The 17,279-nt window shown below is 37.7% G+C and overlaps 6 protein-coding genes and 1 non-coding gene across 9 annotated transcripts; 4 read left to right on the top strand and 3 right to left on the bottom strand.

Annotated features, from left to right (window-relative positions):
- Positions 1 to 29: 29 nt before the first annotated feature.
- On the top strand, positions 30 to 1,282 carry AT3G52330 (F-box associated ubiquitination effector family protein; the record flags this gene model as incomplete). Its single annotated transcript, NM_115093.1, has 4 exons — positions 30 to 218; positions 359 to 843; positions 967 to 1,093; positions 1,160 to 1,282. The coding sequence occupies 4 exons, from the start codon at positions 30 to 32 to the stop codon at positions 1,280 to 1,282; spliced, it is 924 nt and encodes a 307-aa protein (NP_190801.1).
- A 762-nt stretch (positions 1,283 to 2,044) lies between these two features.
- Positions 2,045 to 3,217, top strand: AT3G52320 (F-box and associated interaction domains-containing protein; the record flags this gene model as incomplete). Its single annotated transcript, NM_115092.1, has 1 exon — positions 2,045 to 3,217. The coding sequence occupies one exon, from the start codon at positions 2,045 to 2,047 to the stop codon at positions 3,215 to 3,217; it is 1,173 nt and encodes a 390-aa protein (NP_190800.1).
- A 38-nt stretch (positions 3,218 to 3,255) lies between these two features.
- Positions 3,256 to 7,049, bottom strand: ABCG27 (ABC transporter G family member 27). The gene is given in 11 exon segments (NM_001339568.1): positions 3,256 to 3,597; positions 3,675 to 3,782; positions 3,861 to 4,145; positions 4,225 to 4,510; positions 4,593 to 4,901; positions 4,985 to 5,168; positions 5,281 to 5,436; positions 5,524 to 5,759; positions 6,329 to 6,402; positions 6,496 to 6,872; positions 6,964 to 7,049. Coding segments are annotated over 10 exon segments (2,230 nt in total). The 5' UTR covers positions 6,866 to 6,872; positions 6,964 to 7,049; the 3' UTR covers positions 3,256 to 3,375.
- Positions 7,050 to 7,792: 743 nt separating this feature from the next.
- Positions 7,793 to 9,813, bottom strand: ATPQ (ATP synthase D chain). Of its 2 annotated transcripts, none has more exons than NM_115090.4 (5): positions 9,378 to 9,813; positions 8,874 to 8,955; positions 8,521 to 8,585; positions 8,331 to 8,417; positions 7,793 to 8,219 (listed from the first exon to the last, which is right to left on the bottom strand). In NM_115090.4, exons 1-5 carry the CDS (start codon positions 9,546 to 9,548, stop codon positions 8,118 to 8,120), a joined length of 507 nt encoding a protein of 168 aa, NP_190798.1. In that variant the 5' UTR covers positions 9,549 to 9,813; the 3' UTR covers positions 7,793 to 8,117. The 2 variants fall into 2 exon arrangements, with proteins under 2 accessions (NP_190798.1, NP_001030845.1); NM_001035768.1 differs by having other exon boundaries at positions 7,860 to 8,219; positions 8,517 to 8,585; positions 9,378 to 9,672.
- A 12-nt stretch (positions 9,814 to 9,825) lies between these two features.
- On the bottom strand, positions 9,826 to 12,469 carry IQD3 (IQ-domain 3). Its single transcript, NM_115089.3, has 7 exons — positions 12,201 to 12,469; positions 11,997 to 12,100; positions 11,728 to 11,822; positions 11,308 to 11,604; positions 10,991 to 11,206; positions 10,721 to 10,840; positions 9,826 to 10,631 (listed from the first exon to the last, which is right to left on the bottom strand). Exons 3-7 carry the CDS (start codon positions 11,794 to 11,796, stop codon positions 10,041 to 10,043), a joined length of 1,293 nt encoding a protein of 430 aa, NP_190797.1. The 5' UTR covers positions 11,797 to 11,822; positions 11,997 to 12,100; positions 12,201 to 12,469; the 3' UTR covers positions 9,826 to 10,040.
- Positions 12,470 to 13,491: 1,022 nt separating this feature from the next.
- AT3G52285 lies at positions 13,492 to 13,563 on the top strand. Its single transcript has one exon. It is a non-coding gene; the product is annotated as a tRNA-Pro (tRNA).
- A 1,249-nt stretch (positions 13,564 to 14,812) lies between these two features.
- GTE6 (general transcription factor group E6) lies at positions 14,813 to 17,267 on the top strand. 2 transcript variants are annotated; one of them, NM_001203143.1, is made up of 9 exons: positions 14,854 to 15,037; positions 15,136 to 15,207; positions 15,285 to 15,485; positions 15,568 to 15,645; positions 16,081 to 16,305; positions 16,385 to 16,483; positions 16,562 to 16,620; positions 16,702 to 16,852; positions 16,949 to 17,190. In NM_001203143.1, the coding sequence occupies exons 1-9, from the start codon at positions 14,948 to 14,950 to the stop codon at positions 17,132 to 17,134; spliced, it is 1,161 nt and encodes a 386-aa protein (NP_001190072.1). In that variant the 5' UTR covers positions 14,854 to 14,947; the 3' UTR covers positions 17,135 to 17,190. The 2 variants fall into 2 exon arrangements, with proteins under 2 accessions (NP_190796.1, NP_001190072.1); NM_115088.2 differs by lacking the exon at positions 15,136 to 15,207 and having other exon boundaries at positions 14,813 to 15,058; positions 16,949 to 17,267.
- Positions 17,268 to 17,279: the final 12 nt, after the last annotated feature.

Raw genomic sequence — 17,279 nt, 5'->3', positions numbered from 1 at the left:
CTTTGGAGATACAAATCTGTGAAACAACTATGGTGTCGTCTTCATGTGCCCCCGTCGTAAAAAATTTGAGGCAAGGGAAAATGAAAACAAGATGCATTAACCTAGGTTACCTATCGTCTTTAGGTCTTGCCGTGAGGAAAAAGCAAAAGAAGGAGAGAATAGTGGTCGTACCCGAACTCTGTGAGGAATTGTTGACCGAGATTCTGAGCAGATTACCGGTGAACCTCTGATGAGATTTAAGTGCGTCTCAAAGATCTGGTTTTCCACGATCAAATCTCGATACTTGACCAACCGTTTCTTTAAATCTTGCTCATCACGTCGAAGTTTGTTTGCTTATTTAGTGGTTAGGGCAAAACAGAGCAATTATGCGTTGCTTACTACATCATTGAGTCATGATGATCACTCTGTCTCTGTAATCGACCAAGATCTAACCATGCCGATAATGGGAGGCTACTTCTTGAACGCTTGTCGTGGCTTGGTGTGTTTCACAATTGGGTCAAGAGTGCAAATTTGTAACCTTAACACAAGGCAGCTTGTGGACTTGCCGATTATTCTAACACCTAAAGGAGGAGAAAATTACAAGATATGGTACTATTTAGGACACGATCCTGTTCATGACGAATACAAAGTGCTTAGTTTCATTTGGAGGCACAACAAGGAGTGGAAAGTGAGATCAGAACATCATGTGTTGGTACTTGGAGCTAGAACTTCATGGAAAAAGACTCAATGCCACATTCACCATCTTCCTTATTCTCAAGGGATTACCATCAACGGTGTTTTGTATTATGGAGCTTGGACTGATGACAAGTGTGTGCTTATGAGTTTTGACTTGACTTCTGAAGAGTTCAATTTGATTTAATTACCCTATAAAGTTGACAAACTCCAGAGATCCCCTTGGCCAAGTCTAATGAACTACAAAGGAAAAATAGCTGTTTTTAACTATGTTACTGTTTTTTCTGATTGTAGTGTGGGTGTTTGGGTAATTGAAGATGTCAACAAGAGTCAATGGTCAGACAAGGAGACTTTTGTTTTGCCTACAGATTTCCCCCACGACTATGGCTTTATGATGGGTGGCACAGGTCGCAGTGGTAAGGTTTGGCTTAGAATGGCAAATCTCTCGTGGAATCAACCCCTACACTTTTATAGTTATGATTTGGAGGGTAATGAGATAACTCGAAAGATCCAAATAAGTCCATCATTACTTGGTAGCTTTAAACAGACTGATTCCTTGTTGGCTACTTTATGGGATGATACTGAGAGCATCATGTACTTGGAAACCTAAGTATAGTTTGTCATTTTGTTTTTACATTCCAAATTATTAAATGGAATTTCAATCACTTGTATCTGTTATACAACGTTAAATTATGTGACTTATTGCTCATCAATGATTAAAAGACAGGTTGAAAAATTTGTTACCTCATCAACCACCATGTCAAGAAAATCTTTGGCCTCTTGTATTCGATCTCTGTCCATGCTATCGACTACAAGCCCTGCTATTTCTTGGATATGTAATGTCTCGAAAGTGGAAACAACTGGAATGTTTTCTTGGATCAGGGTATGATCTTAATGTTTCTAAAATTAGTAACTTTCTCTTTACCTTGTAACGCTGTTGGCCACTCAGCTGAAGGTTAAGTGCTTATATTTTATGCTTTCCACATCGAGTCCTAGAAACAATGATCCTTTTCTTGAGGAATTCATAGAGAACATTGGATTGATTAATTACTTACCAATATCTCTATATTTGGGTTCCAGTCAATATCTCTCTTGGACCTGCATGCAGTTTTTTTAGCCTATATCTAAACCCATTGAATTCAGTTGGGCCAAAATCTGAGAACAAGCCCAATTACAAATGGAAATCATTTTCCGCGTAGGAAAGAGAGAGCAAGGGTTTACACAATATGCAGCAGCGTTAGCTTGTGAGAGCCGCAACATACAAACAGAGAGAACAAGTTGGAGATGCAACCTTTTAAGGGAAACGAAATGTTCGAGTTTTTTTTTCCTTAGTGTACTCTATAGCTCCTTCTCTATTCTTCTGCGAACAAATATGGGCTCGTCTTTATGTGTTGCCGTGAGGAAAAAGGAAAAGCAGAAGCAGAAGAAGACCGTGGTGTTCTTACCAGAGATCCCTGAAGAAATGTTGATCGATATCCTAATCAGATTGCCGGCGAAATCTCTGATGAGATTCAAGTGCGTCTCAAAGCTCTGGCTTTCCCTTATCACCTCTCGATACTTCACCAACCGTTTCTTTAAACCCTCATCACCAAGTTGTTTGTTCGCGTATCTTGTGGACAGGGAAAATCAGAGCAAATACCTGTTGCTCCAATCATCATCGTCATCGAGGCATGATCACTCGGACACATCTGTCTCTGTGATTGACCAACATTCGACCATACCGATAATGGGAGGCTACTTAGTGAACGCTGCTCGTGGTTTGTTGTGTTACAGAACTGGGAGAAGAGTGAAAGTTTGTAACCCTAGCACAAGGCAGATTGTGGAATTGCCCATAATGAGATCTAAGACTAATGTGTGGAATTGGTTTGGACATGATCCTTTTCATGATGAATACAAAGTGCTTAGCTTATTTTGGGAGGTCACCAAGGAACAGACAGTTGTGAGATCAGAACATCAAGTGTTGGTACTTGGTGTTGGAGCTTCATGGAGAAACACTAAAAGCCACCACACTCCTCATCGTCCTTTTCATCCATACTCACGAGGGATGACTATTGATGGTGTTTTGTATTATAGTGCTCGGACTGATGCAAATAGATGTGTCCTTATGAGTTTTGACTTAAGTTCTGAAGAGTTCAATTTGATTGAATTACCCTTTGAGAACTGGTCACGCACCATTCACATGAACTACCAAGGAAAAGTTGCTACTTGTCAATATATGCGTCTTGCAAGTGATGGCTTTGTGGATGTTTGTGTCCTTGAAGATGCCGACAAGAGTCAGTGGTCGAACAAGAAGACTTTTGTTTTGCCTATTTCTCAGATGAATTTCGTCCATGGAGACCGGTTGGTGGTGGGTGCCTCTAGAGACAGTGGTAAGGTTTTGATGAGAAAGGCAAATCTCTTACGGAATCAACACGCACGCTTTTTCCTTTATGATATGGAGAGGAATGAAATAGCACGAAGGATTGAAATTAGACCATCATTACTTGGTAGCTTTAACAAGACCAATCAGTTTCTCAAAGTTTGTTATACATTCCAAACTAAGTAAGATACATGCCAAACCAAGACCATATTGATAGCATCATGTATTTGGAAACCTAAATTTTGATCATAGTACGTTATTTTGTTATACATTCCAAACTAAGTAAGATACATGTGTAGACAAGCAATCAATACAAGGTAAATGAACAATTTTTGTCTCTAAACTCAAGTTGAAGAGTGGAGCTTCATCCTTCGAAGAGAAAAGTAGGCTACGAGACGGTAGCCAATAATCATGGCTACAAGAGCACTCACTTCCTTAAGCCCACTCTCTATTTCTTCCCCGTTTACGCTTTCCATGATTTCTTCATATTGTACCTTTACAAGGAGCTTGTATGTGTGGTAGTTGAATGACATGAAACGTATCCAAGCAATGAAAAATGGAACTTTCTGCCATATTTATAAAGTGTGTCAATCACTACCCATACCTGTTTATAATATTGAAATTTGAAGCTGAGTATTCTTACCTTCACGAAATAGCCACCAGCGAGCATGAAAGTCATTACGGTTACCGATGCTAAAGTTGTGGCCTTCTTCAGGTCCATTAAGCTCGCCCCTATTGCTAATCCAAGTCCCTAAAACAACATCATCATCATTAGTTGTTACTTGTTAGCATTTTCTGTTCAACATGTCCTTTGTTTTTATGTACGTACCTGAGCTGCAACGATGCATAAAAAGACCGTGAGCACACTTAGGAAAAAAGATTCAGCTCTTAATCTCAATCCAGCCATGAAATATACAACAACTAGGAAAAGCACAGGTAATATCAAGTCAAGTGGCAGGTCACTTGTGGTTCTAGCCACAAAATATGCACTTAATCTATACATATTTGACTCTCGTTCCTTGCTCAGCATTGCTCTCTCCTGAGGAAATGTGAAGATCGCTGTGAATACCGGAAAGAAACCCCAGAATACAGCAATAAAGAAGAGTAGCCCTACCTGAGATGCAGAGAGAGTTCCAACTTTTAAGGCAGACAACCAATTACAGCTAGTTTCTAGACCATAAACATGTTTCTACCTGATCTTGTAGGCCTTTGGGATGTTATGTCTGATTGCCACCAGAGTAAACCTAAGATGATAGCAGTGGATAGAACTTGAGTGACTCTTAACCAGCTGAAATAGTCATGTCTCCGTTCTTTAATTCCTCTTAAGGAAAGTAAACAATACTGTTCCCACCAGCTTAATCCCCATTCACGTTTGGGGCAAGTTATCATCAGTTTAACTTCTTCATCAAGAGGAACTGGAGCCATAAGTTTCATCTTTTCCATAACTGCAATCTGTGTCTTGTAAGCTTCCTCAAGATACTGTGTTTCAACATCACATTTAACATTTCTTACATAAAGCTCTAAACGAATTCTTGATATGTAAAGGAGATCTTTTTCTCACCTCATATACAACTGTAGGAGCTGGCTTGGAAGATCCTATCTCGCTGCAAGAATTTCACATCTTCATTTTCTCTTTAAGAGCTGAAGGTACGGAGATATCGTTCATGTTTCCATTAACTAAGTCCAGCAAGAACTCTGCTGGGTTCATGGCGAGTAGAGGAGAACATCCTATGGAAGAGAAATAAGACATTGCTTCTGATGCTTTCCCAAAGTAAAGCAAGCTTCCTCTGCTGAGTACAACCAGCTTGTCAAATCTGTGAAAGAGCCTACTAGACGGTTGGTGGATTGTTGTTACAATTGTTTTACCCGCCTGCATGCCAACAAGTAAAAATTTAGATATGGTCAAATCCATAAAGAAACATGATTTGGAGCTGTAAAGAGTGGAGTTCTTACCTTTGCTATACAATGTAGCATCTGAACAATCTTAAGAGCGGTAGTAGAGTCCAAACTAGAGGTGGGTTCATCAAGGAGAAGAAGTGAAGGATTAGTCATGATTTCATTCCCAATACAAACCCTTTTCCTCTCCCCACCTGAGACACCGCGCACAAATGACCCTCCAATCATTGTGTCTTGGCACCTAAAACAACAATTATCACAATCTTCTAATTAGGTTCCTTCTTAAGACTTAGATTGACCATCAGAGGAAGTTCCTAAGTTGTTAGACGGTAGTATAATAGATGATAATGTACCGTTCCAATCCAAGCTCTTGTATCACACTAGCAGCTCTTTGTTCTTTCTCCTGCTCTGTGAGAGTTTTAGGAAGACGTAACAGAGCTGTGTAGGTCAGTGTCTCTTTTACAGTTAAGTGAGGAAACAGAACATCATCTTGAGTCACAAATCCGATCCTGCCATGTTGCTTTCCCGTGTCAACTGTAAACTTATATATACATCTACATATTCATCAACAGACCAAGGTGGAATCTTCTTATTACCTGGTTTTTAAGTGCTTAGAATATGGCTTATCATTATAGCTAACCGACCCACCAATGTTCTGCTGATTAAATCTGCCACCAAGCGCATTAAGTAGTGTAGTTTTGCCACTTCCAGAAGGTCCCATGAGAGCTAGAAGCTCCCCTGGATATGCTGAACCACTAATCCCATTCAAGATGCTCTTTTCTGATGAAGATGTCATTCCTTTGGTTGTCACCTTGTATGTGATATCTATGAACTGCACAACACATGATAAGAATTGATTTGGTCAGAAAGAATTGCAAGTAAAAGTTCCTATATGCTTGAATTTTCATGAAAACCAGTCTTTTTCCATAGAAATATGACTAGAATTTCTCTCTGATTTATACAAGGCGATACTAATATAACCATACCCTTTTGGTCCAGCGTGAAGCTCTGCTTCACATGTTGCCGATAACAAGTAAATGGTAGTTGAGCCTCCTAAGCTTGACTTTTGGGCACCAAAGTTAGACCAACAAAGAAGGCAAAACAGAGGTTTCCAAATGTCTTAATGCAATGATGAAGATTATTCTACTTGTAAAATTTATGGATGTTTCTTCACTATGGGAGAAATAGCGATTTCTTGTTTAGGAAACATCATATGAGATACAACAGACCCATTGAAGTTTGGACTGACCAATGGCAGCAAAATTTTATATATTTCTACGGACTTTTTGGTGTTGATGGTTTAATTACATATCTCCATCAGACAGTGCCTGCGCTCAAATAGATATAAAGATCATTTTCCCATGTTTCCCATAAGATTATCTATCAGCGGAAATGGGTTACCTTCAGATATATCGGAAAGGTTGGTTCTGCCTGAAACTTGACCACGCTACTGGTTGCTGCTTCAATATCTTCCACTGCAATATGAATGATACCAGAAGAAGAACCCAATAAAGTCCAAAGTTAACATCAAGGCTTCAATCATGTGCGGTATCTAATGGTTTTCTTACAAATATCGTCATTGCTACAGCGCTCTGAAGCAATTATCTCTTCGTGTGGCACGGTGAATCCAGTGAAAGAGAAGGATAGTCCAAGAGAAGCACTAGAGGCTCGGCTAAGAGCAGCACCACCAGTGAGACCAGCAAGGTCAAGAGCAGGATGAGCACTCTTGGCCTTCCTTATGTGAGTGTTCCATCTGTTTTTGCTGTTGCTACTGTAGCTCGGCGATGATAATGTCCTAGCCCTCACATGCTGCTTGCTCCCGTGGCTGCTGCCATCACCGTTGCTGAAATCAAGTGAACTGGACTTAAGAGCTTCTGCGAGTGTCTCAGATTTGGCCTTGACCAAGCCTGATGATGATGATGAGGTTCCCATTTCCATATTGTTTCTGTACGTTTCAGAATCAATGGTCAAAAGAATTGTTTTTTGTTGAACCATTAATTGAGTGAACTAGACTCATTAAAAGGGTTAAAAGTTACCTTGTGTTGAGGTTTTGAGAAGCTCCTTGTTGTGTTGTTTTGTTTGGAGCTTGGACACACACATCACCTATTTATAGAGTAGGGTTAGACGAATATACTGTAATATACCCTCCAAAATTGGATTGATTGACATGCTAAACCCTTTGACCTTGGACACGTGATAGACATGATAGCATGATCTACGAGGCTAATATCTGGCTCATGCATTTTACAGATACAGGTTTTAACTTTAAAAGAGGAAATTGGTCTTATCTCCCTATCTTATTTGATACAATAATTAGCAAAAGGCCAAAACCTGACTTTCGGTACAAAGAAGAGGGTAGGAGGAGAGCACGTGGATCTTGATTCTTTTAGACCAATAAAGATTTGTCTTTCTACTTGTTATTAAGCATTCTGCTCTAAGCACATAGCTAACCAGTATTTGTTTCGTGTAATTAGACAAGCAGTAACATGCACTGGACCTTACAGAGAGACTTAACGGCAAAAATCAAAAATAGCAATCGATTATATTAACCCTCTATGAACGGTCAGAATCAAAGACCTCACCCACCTTTGATAACCATTAACCGCATACCATTTCGTGAACTATCTATGGTTGCGCAAGGCTCCATCAAGTAATAAGCTCACCACTTGAGTGTAATTGCAGAAATTAGCATTGTGTCTTGAAGAACGAAATCTGGGATATGTGTTTCTGGGTCGACAAAAATTCTAAAACCCGGTTCGAGGTAAACCGAAGGCTTAACAACAAACCGACAGACTTATCAACCAAATTTGCTTACCAGAGTTGGTTTGGGTTCGTCTTTATTTACCATTGCACCGAATTGCTAACTCAAAAAAATCAACTAAAAACATGACATTAATACTATCCTGTTAGCTAAGAGAGGAAATGTAACAATGACGAGTCAAGAGTCTTCTTCATTCCTTGACAATGATAATTTTTTTGACTCTTATTATTCACTGAAGAACGAAACGAAACAATTTGTGAAATTGATAACTAAAACCAAATGCGTTTATCTTCCTTGGAATGAAGATCTCAACACTGCTTAAGTGAATGGTGTACTTATTATTGTTATGATTGGCTCACAAAATCACAGTAAGAGAACAGAGAAAGAGAAAGAGAGTTTTCTTTCCAAGCCGGAGATGGAGAAACATGATCAGTATCCCCAGTTGTCATTACGGATTTCGTCATCAAACTTCTTTTTGAGTTCCGGGTGCTTCTCAAAGTACTCATCTGCAGTCATGGTGCTGAGCTTTTTCTGATTACACCAACACATAGAAACAACCATGATCATTTTATCAGAATCTTGAGTTGAAAAAAAATACACACAAACTTCATAGAAGAGGATTTGTTTTTTCTGGCTACTTACGCTGATCTCTTGGACATCAGCAATTTCTTTCTCCAACCGTTCAGACTCCTTGAGCGATTTCTGTTCTGCTTCTTTCAGTTCCACCAACTAGATATAGCATGAAACATGGCACAAGAGAACAAAAACGATGTCAATTGAAAAGACCTGTCAAAATTGTAAAAAAGTCTCGAGTGTCTCAGCTATTACTCACCAAAGCATCAAACTTTGGCTTGTATTCAGGAGTAACTTTGTCAACGTACTTTGGAATCTCAATGCCTGCAGCAAGCCATAAAAGATGCAGTTTAGTTTCTCATAATCTTCTTTGATATATCTCCACAATTCCAACAATCAAATAGATATATAACAAGTATAAGAACTTCAGTTTCAGCCCCCATTCTTAAGCACATCTCTCTCAAAACAATATAGTCAGGTTTGAGAGCCGAAGTAAGGCAAGCAAAAGACATCCGCTTGATAACCACTGACAAACTCATTGTGATAATGAGTTGCAAGGCTACACAAACGCTCCCAAGTATCAGTATAAATTGCAGAGAAAATAAAACTTACTGTCATAAGCTTCCTTGTACTTGTCAACAATGCCAGCTCCAATACCCTTCCTATAGTAATCCCAATCTATAGGTTCAGGTTCCTGGATTAAAAGGATAACCAAAAACAACAATCACTCCACAACCCAATACATAAAACAAGTTAGGAAATAAAAGATCTCTTAGGAATTGGAAATGTAGTGGGCTAATCATAGTATACATCAATGTTTTTCTCGATACAATTCCACATTTCTAATGATCAATAAACAAAGACCAACCACAATGTTCTCTGATTAACACGTCTTAAGGAAATAGATCTTAACACATATCTGGATCAATCAACAATGGGAACAACAACATCAACAAAATAGAAAAAAATGAGTGTCACCAACAAAAATCTGATAATCGTAAAAATTCGTGAAAGAAGCACCTGATCCAGAAATCGAAATTATAAAGATCTAAAAAGTCTAAACCAAGCAGTAGTGACAAAATCAGATCAAGAGAGGGGGGAAATCGAGAGGAGAACCTGACTAAATTTGGTCTGGAGCTGTGTGTTAACCTCATCGAAAGCACGACGAAGGTTAGAGAACTCTCTACGAGCCTCATCTGTGACAAGGACCTTAGCCATACCATCCCAATCGATAGTCCTTGAAGCTTTGAAAGCCACATCCGCGATTTTCTTACCGGCTCCGCTCATTTTCTCGCTCTTTGCTCACAAAGTTTTCCCCAAAATACACACACTGACGAATATCGAAGAGGAAGAAGAAGAAGATGTAAAACGTCGTCTGATCTGACCAATGAAGGAAAGCCCTAGAATCCCTAAAAGGCTTACAGGCCCTTTTACTTCTCTTTATTTCTAATTTAACCCCTTTATTATTTAATTGACCTAAAAAACACCCCCATTAAGTTTCAATACTGGTTCTATGTTTTAGATTACTTTGGCGTTAGCAAATATGTTAAAGAAGGAACTCAGATAGCATGTGGAAAATTATATATGTCTCTTCATCAATACAAATATGTTCAACCAATTAAAAAAGTCAAACAAATAATTAAGTTTGTTGTAGTAAAAAAAAATACCAAAAAAACAAACAAAGACATAACAGAATCTTCTCTGAATTCACCTCTGCACCAGACTTTTGCCTAATCAACAATGTCAGATATAAACTATATATATATATCCATTCTCTGTTTAAGCAAGATTAGTATCTTTCTTAGTAACATTGCTTTCCAGCTTTGGTGGACCTGAAAACCGTCTTACAGTCTTAGGAGATCCCGAGAAGGAAAGCCGTTTTTTCGCTGTCTTCTCTGAGCTTAGAGGACTAAGGTTTGAGAATCGAGCTCTTGCTTTGGCGGCTTGTGTAGGTGCCATGTAGCCTGGAACTGACTGAGAGAAACTACTGGTGAAGCTTTCATCGTCTCTAGTTGATGGAATTGATCCACAAGTGCTATGCCTACGATTGCAAGGTTGTTCTGATTGGAAACTCACAATGCTGTTTGAGTCTTCACTTGGGACTTGCCTCACTCTCGGGCTTGACCCTCTTCGACTGTTTGGTGTCTTTCCTCTTGGTGAAAGGTTTTTGCCTCGTGGAATCATCTCAGACATGGCACGGCTTGCTACACTCCTAGCAGAAGAGTCTTTTTCAGCATTATCTGGTGTGAGTGAGTGGTTTTCGTTTGGTCGAGCAGCCATCCAACGTTCTAGCCAACTCCAACCCCAATGCGGATTGTTAGGGTCCATGAATGTTTGAGAACCCATTTTAGTTGAGTTTTTCCATGTATTCTGCATATTAACAAGTTTCACCATTTTGAGATATATAATTCTTCTGGTGTAAAGACACACTAAAGTAAGATAGGAAACTAGTTTAATACCTGGTGACTGAATGCATATGCAAGCGCTTTTTCTCTTCTCATTGTTGCTACTTGCTTGTTCAACATGTTTGCTTCAACTTTCTCCCGCGACAATGTACTATCATTCCAATTTTCTCCAGTCTATTTCACAAAACGTAATACAATCTTTAAGTTTGTAGCAAGAAACATAATCTATTTCACATTGTGAATTTCTCATGTATCCGAGATCAACAAAAAGCCAAGTTTGTAACTAAAATTATAAACATCTTTGTAAGGATTTGATTTGCTTACCTTATCAAAGTCTTTATTGTGTTTTTGTTGGAGCTGTCGTGTTAAAGCCTGTTTATCCTCAGACAATCGGAGCCTTCTCTCACGAATCTGATATTGTACTCTAGCTAGTGTTTGCATGCTTTGCAATGTAGATGTGGCTTGACGTCTCACACATTTCCCCTGGACTAAAGATTTTAGCCTCACAAGACCTCTCAACGCACGCAATGCTCTTCTTGCCTAATAAAGGGTAACCAAAAAGTATGAACTTTGTTCCATTAGTTAGCAAAACCACCTTTATAGTTACTAGACTTGAAAATGTTAAAAAACAAAAACGTTACCATATATCCTCTAAATGCTGTCTGAATCTTGATAGCGGCGATCTCTTCCATTGATTTCCCGGGGAACCGTGATAATGCAGAGAGACGAACAACTTCAGCAGCAGCTTGAGCAGCTGCAACGGCTGCCTCTGCAGCTGCAGCAGTTGCAATAGCCACAGAGTAAGCATGTCTGCTCTGTTGCTCCTCAATCTCCTTTAGTTTCGCGTCTTTGACAGTACGAGGAGAATATGCTGCACCAGAATTAGTAACATCTAGCTTCTTGGATTTACCAAACCATTTCTTGGACTTATGTGGCTTCTAATGGAGTCAAAAACAATACCATTTTCAGTATCAGCTTTTCAATTACATCAAAGACATATAGAAGCATTTCTCTTTATGGATATAGATAACCAAAAAATGTGAATAATCTAGCATAAAGACCTGCTCTTTCTTTTGTTTTGGTTCTGGGCTTAATGCTTTCTTCACAGCTGAAAACCAACTCTTACCCATTTCTTAGTTTCTTCTTCTCAAATGATCTGCAAATGCAAAACCACAGAGGTAAATTCATGACCCAAGGATGATATAAATTGTTACAATTAATCATAAGATCCATCAAGACTTAATCTTTTATCCAAAATCTATAACATTAGGGGGAAACATTGATACAGGAATACAAAATCAGAGCTTTAAATGGAATGCATAAAACTCACAGATTAGGAATCAAGCTCGGATCTTCTTGAACAGAGAGAGAGCAACCAAAGTTTTTTTTGAAGGACAAAAAAACTCGGAGAAAAAACCAAAACCTTTGCAGAATCTGAGAGAAGAATAAATTCAGTTTCAGAAATGAATTAAAGACAAGGAAACACATAAGGACACTTGTGTAACTGACTAGTATACAATACACGCGTACTTACACTACGGAAGTGACAATTATTGAAACCCGGAAGAGAAATCCATAGAATAAAAAAAGAAAATTATAAGATCGACCAAAACTAAAGTCTTTGTTAGGATTCAGACAAGAAAGATAAATGTGTAAGAATTATTAAGGGATCTCTCTCTCTCTCTCTCTGGTACAACAAAATCTGGTTAGAGAGAAAGAAGGAAGAAACAGATCTTGAAGAAGAAGGGGTCCAAGGGAATGAAACAGTGCCCGTGACAAAAGGTTATATAAAAAGTATAAAATAGACCTTTTCTTCATAGTTGGCCTTATTATTATATTCACCTAAATTTTTATTAGTTTTTAAAACTTTTGTTGTTCGGTTGCTTTCAACTTCAAGTGTCCATTGTGTAACGAACTGGTATTTGTTTTGAGTGATTGGTTGGTAGGTTTATTTAAGTGTAAATTAAATTTGGTAATACAACGAACATGAATTTTTATATTTTTTGGTTCTGTTATATACTTCTTCTTCTTTGGTTTATATTAGTCAAGTTTGAGATATTGACGACGGCATGGCAATTGAAGAAGAAGAAGTGGAATGCACGTTTTGTCGGTGGTTGGACTATAAAACTACCTTATCCATTTATATGAGTGTGTATAGTGTATACATAATCAAGTACATGAACCAATTTGGTTGGAAAAAAAAAACTAATTAAATTGACATATGAGAAATGTGTTTTTTTTTTTTAAGTTCTTGTGATGGATGATGTGACAGACATCTGTTTTGAGTTTCTAAAATTTAATCGAATTGATCTGTTTAATTGGAGGACTAACTAGAAACATATCTAAACCCAGTTAGGCTACAGAAGCAATTCATATCCATGAAATGAACATTTTTTTCTAGTTTAATTTCCAGTTTTAATGTTTATGGTAGCTAGTAACATGAAATTGTTGAACCTTCTACTTTCTTTTTGGGAAATCTATAAGCAGTTGATAAACAAATTATATGTTTTGCATTTGTATTAATTTTCTGAATGAGAGAGGCCGGGGTTCAATTCTCAAAACGCTCTTTGTACAAAGATTTGTCGTTTTTCATCCAATAAGATAGACATGTGGTCCACCAGCTCCTCCATGGCTCTTGACCCATCAGGTCCACCACCATTGCCATTTATGTTTCTATTCTTAAGAATTCTGTGGGAAATTTGTGGGGATTTTTCTTTTGTTACTTAGTTGGTTCTAAGAACATTCTTAAACATACTTTAGTTTAGGTTATGTCCCAAAATATGTCGAAGATAAATATACTATGTCAACCAAACAATTGAACAAAAGGGCATTTGGTCTAGTGGTATGATTCTCGCTTAGGGTGCGAGAGGTCCCGAGTTCAATTCTCGGAATGCCCCTTTCTTTTTTTGCCAAAGTTTTAATTTTTTTGACGAAAGTAAAAGTCAAATAGTAAAAGAAAAAAACAGAAAGAAGCCTTTTAACAATTTTTTGTTTGTTTGTTTTGGGTATAAAAAAGAAGCAAGTATTGATGAGGGGAAAGAGCCAATCAACCCCAATTATTTTGATGTGACTTTTTTAAAACCAAATTCTGACACTGATCAAATGAACTAGATTCATCAAATACTTCAAGGTTCTAATTTCAAAGTTTAAAAAAAAAAGCTCAAACAAAACAAATCCAATGATATAAACCAGTTAAATTCATGAAGTACTTCACAAGTTTAAGGCAGACTCTTGGAAGATTCAACAAAGTAAACGAATTCAAAACAAAATAAAGCAAAAAAGTAAAGGAGATCACCGAGCAAGCCAATGATCCATCAGATACAGCATCTTCAATCTTTAGGCCCGGAAATGTAGATATGGCTTATGATGCTTGGATCATAGATGATTCTAGCCACCTACACAAGAACCGCTTGTGTCAAACCGCTGATTAATTTAAAACAAGTTTGAACATCTTGTTTCTCGTACGATAAGCTCTACGAGATGTTAGCGAATCACAAAGATGGCGATGGAAAGCTCTAACAGATACAACATCGTTAGCAACTCGGTGTTCCAGTATCCATGTACAATTCTCGTCAAGGGACTGAGATTATATTAGTTCACTGTGAAATTCAAATTTTGAAATCGAAATTAAGTTAAGACCGTGTATGAATCGTGCGGACTAAACAATTTAACAGTGGTCTAATAATTATGTCACCATTCAAGACTTTTTAACATGCCTACTATAACTAATAATTAATAATAATAAAATAAATAACAATATGCTATTCACGAATAAACAAAATTTGGTAAAAACGCATGTTATCAAAAGTTGTTGCATATATAATGTGGTGTTAAGAAGTTTACGGTGTTGTTACATTTTTATGTTATTTATAATTAAAAATACAGATTATTTATTTGAATTCAAGGTGAATATTTGTCAAAAGATATATCTATATTTGCTGGCTTGCTGCATATATGATGTGGTTTTAAGAAGTTTATGGTGTGGTAACATTATTTATTTATTTTTTGATTAAAAATACAAACTATTTATTTGAATTCAGGGTGATTATTTGTCAAAAAATATATCTTTTGTTATTGTCATTTAATTTTCTCTTCGACTTGTATATAGCGTTTGGAAGTATATGTCGTTTTGCATCTTAAAAACGACAGGTAGTCCACCATCTCCACCACACGGCTCTTTCAGTCTTCTTCCTTTGTCCATCATCACCAAACAAACTCATTCCAGTCTTTCGCAGATTTTTTTCCTTTTCTTGAGGGATTTTTTTTTCTGAGAAGCTGTGAATGGCTGACTCAGTGCCAGGTCATGTCGCCGGCGGAGGTTTACAGGGTTTCTCTGTCGACGCCGAGTGCATCAAGCAGCGTGTCGACGAGGTTTTACAGTGGGTTGATTCGGTAATAAAGTCTTCTCCTTTATAGCTTTTATTCCTGTTACTTACTAGATACATAATCTCAATATTTATTATCTTTAGGGTTTTTCGCTCAATAATGTTGTCTATCGTGTACTGAATTTGGGTATTTTCGTGTTACATCGTTATGAATTGGTTTGAAGATTGGCTTTGAATTGATTTTTTGATGTTACATAGTTGATTCAATGGATGGTTGTTGGTTCTATGTGCAGCTTGAGCATAAACTGAAAGAAGTGGAGGAGTTTTACTCGAGCATTGGTGTCTCAAACTCTGGCTCTATTGGTAAAGATACAGAAAAAGGGAGACATGTTGTGGGGATTAGGAAGATTCAACAAGAGGCTGCGCGTAGAGAAGCTGTTGCTGCTAAAAGAATGCAGGACCTTATGCGTCAATTTGGAACAATCTTTCGTCAGGTAGAAGAATCATCTCTTCACCTGAATTGTTGTCTCCAGGGAGAACTTGGATCATTAATTTTGTTTGTATTGATTTTCTCAGATAACTCAGCATAAGTGCGCTTGGCCGTTTATGCATCCTGTCAATGTTGAAGGTCTTGGTTTGCATGACTACTTTGAGGTAACGTTTTTCATCTCAGCTTTCAACTTTCCTTGTTGATATCTTCTTTTGGTAAAACATAGAAATATCAGCTGAGTAAATGCCTTTTGCTTATTAGAGCCTTAGAGCTACCAATTTCCTTTTTGATTCTTACTTTGGTAGAACATTTAATCGAACTTTAAAGTTGATTAAACTTCATTTGCCTATTACAGCTACCAGAATTTCACCTTTCTTTACTGGTATATTCTTTGAGTATGATCATCTGACCAAATAGCTTTTGCCTATTAGAAGCATCAGATTTTTGTGGGGGAAGTCTTAAAAGTACACTACTATGTTTTGCTATGTGACTACGTTTAAGATTTTTTGTGTGTGTTTTCCTCGGTTTCCATTCAATGTTATGAAATTGTCTTTGTTCTGTAAGCGGGTCTCTTTATAACATGTTTGATCTGATTGTAGGTTATTGACAAGCCTATGGACTTCAGCACGATAAAAAATCAAATGGAGGCTAAGGATGGTACCGGGTACAAACATGTCATGCAAATTTATGCTGATATGCGGCTAGTGTTTGAGAACGCAATGAATTATAATGAAGAAACAAGTGATGTTTACTCTATGGCGAAAAAGTTACTGGAAAAGTTTGAGGAGAAGTGGGCACACTTTCTTCCAAAGGTTCAAGAAGAGGTAACAAAAATGTTATAATCTTTCACACTATTCTCTTGATGGAGCTTAGTAGCACCAAAGTTAACAAAAGTGATTACAGGAGAAAATACGAGAGGAAGAGGAGAAGCAAGCAGCAAAGGAGGCGCTGCTAGCAAAAGAAGCATCTCATATCAAAACAACTAGAGAATTGGGGAATGAGGTTATTTTTTTTTTCCATATCAGTGATCCTTTTGTATTATTAACCTTTTGACTAACAAACTGATATATTGCTGTCCAGATTTGCCATGCTAATGACGAGCTGGAGAAGCTAATGCGTAAAGTTGTGGAAAGATGCAGGTTGGCCTAATCACTCTTAAATTTGAGCGTTCTCTGGTCAATGTATCATTTGCTTACAGTTGTGGTGAACGATTGTATCAGGAAAATCACAATTGAGGAGAAGCGTAATATTGGATTGGCATTGTTAAAACTGTCACCGGATGATCTACAGAAAGTGTTGGGTATAGTTGCTCAGGCTAACCCGAGCTTTCAACCTAGAGCAGAGGAAGTTAGTATTGAGATGGACATACTGGTAAATCTCTTACTTACTATACGCCACCTTCATTGATGGCTTTCTGGTCCAAAGACATGTCTTTTCTTCTTCTTAGCTAGTTTTGCTTGTATGCAGGACGAACCAACACTATGGAGGCTAAAGTTCTTTGTGAAGGATGCGTTGGATAATGCAATGAAGAAGAAGAAAGAAGAGGAGACAAAGACTAGAGAATTGAGTGGAGCACAAAAGAAAGAGGTTTCGAAGAAACGAAATGCGACTACAAAGTTAGCTGAGAGGAAAACGAAGCGGTCACGCATATGAGTACCCATGAACATGAGAGACTGATCTCTTTTGTATATTAAACGTTTTTGTAGTAGTACGTGGATTTAACTAACATTGACAAATTGCAAAATCTAGAAATAAAGCTTTCGTCTTTATGATTCTATTTGGTCTATTAATTAAGCGA

This window comes from Arabidopsis thaliana, chromosome 3, assembly GCF_000001735.4.
Source record: "Arabidopsis thaliana chromosome 3, partial sequence".
NCBI classification, from domain to species: domain Eukaryota; kingdom Viridiplantae; phylum Streptophyta; class Magnoliopsida; order Brassicales; family Brassicaceae; genus Arabidopsis; species Arabidopsis thaliana.
This window is presented reverse-complemented; position numbering and strand designations above follow the sequence as displayed.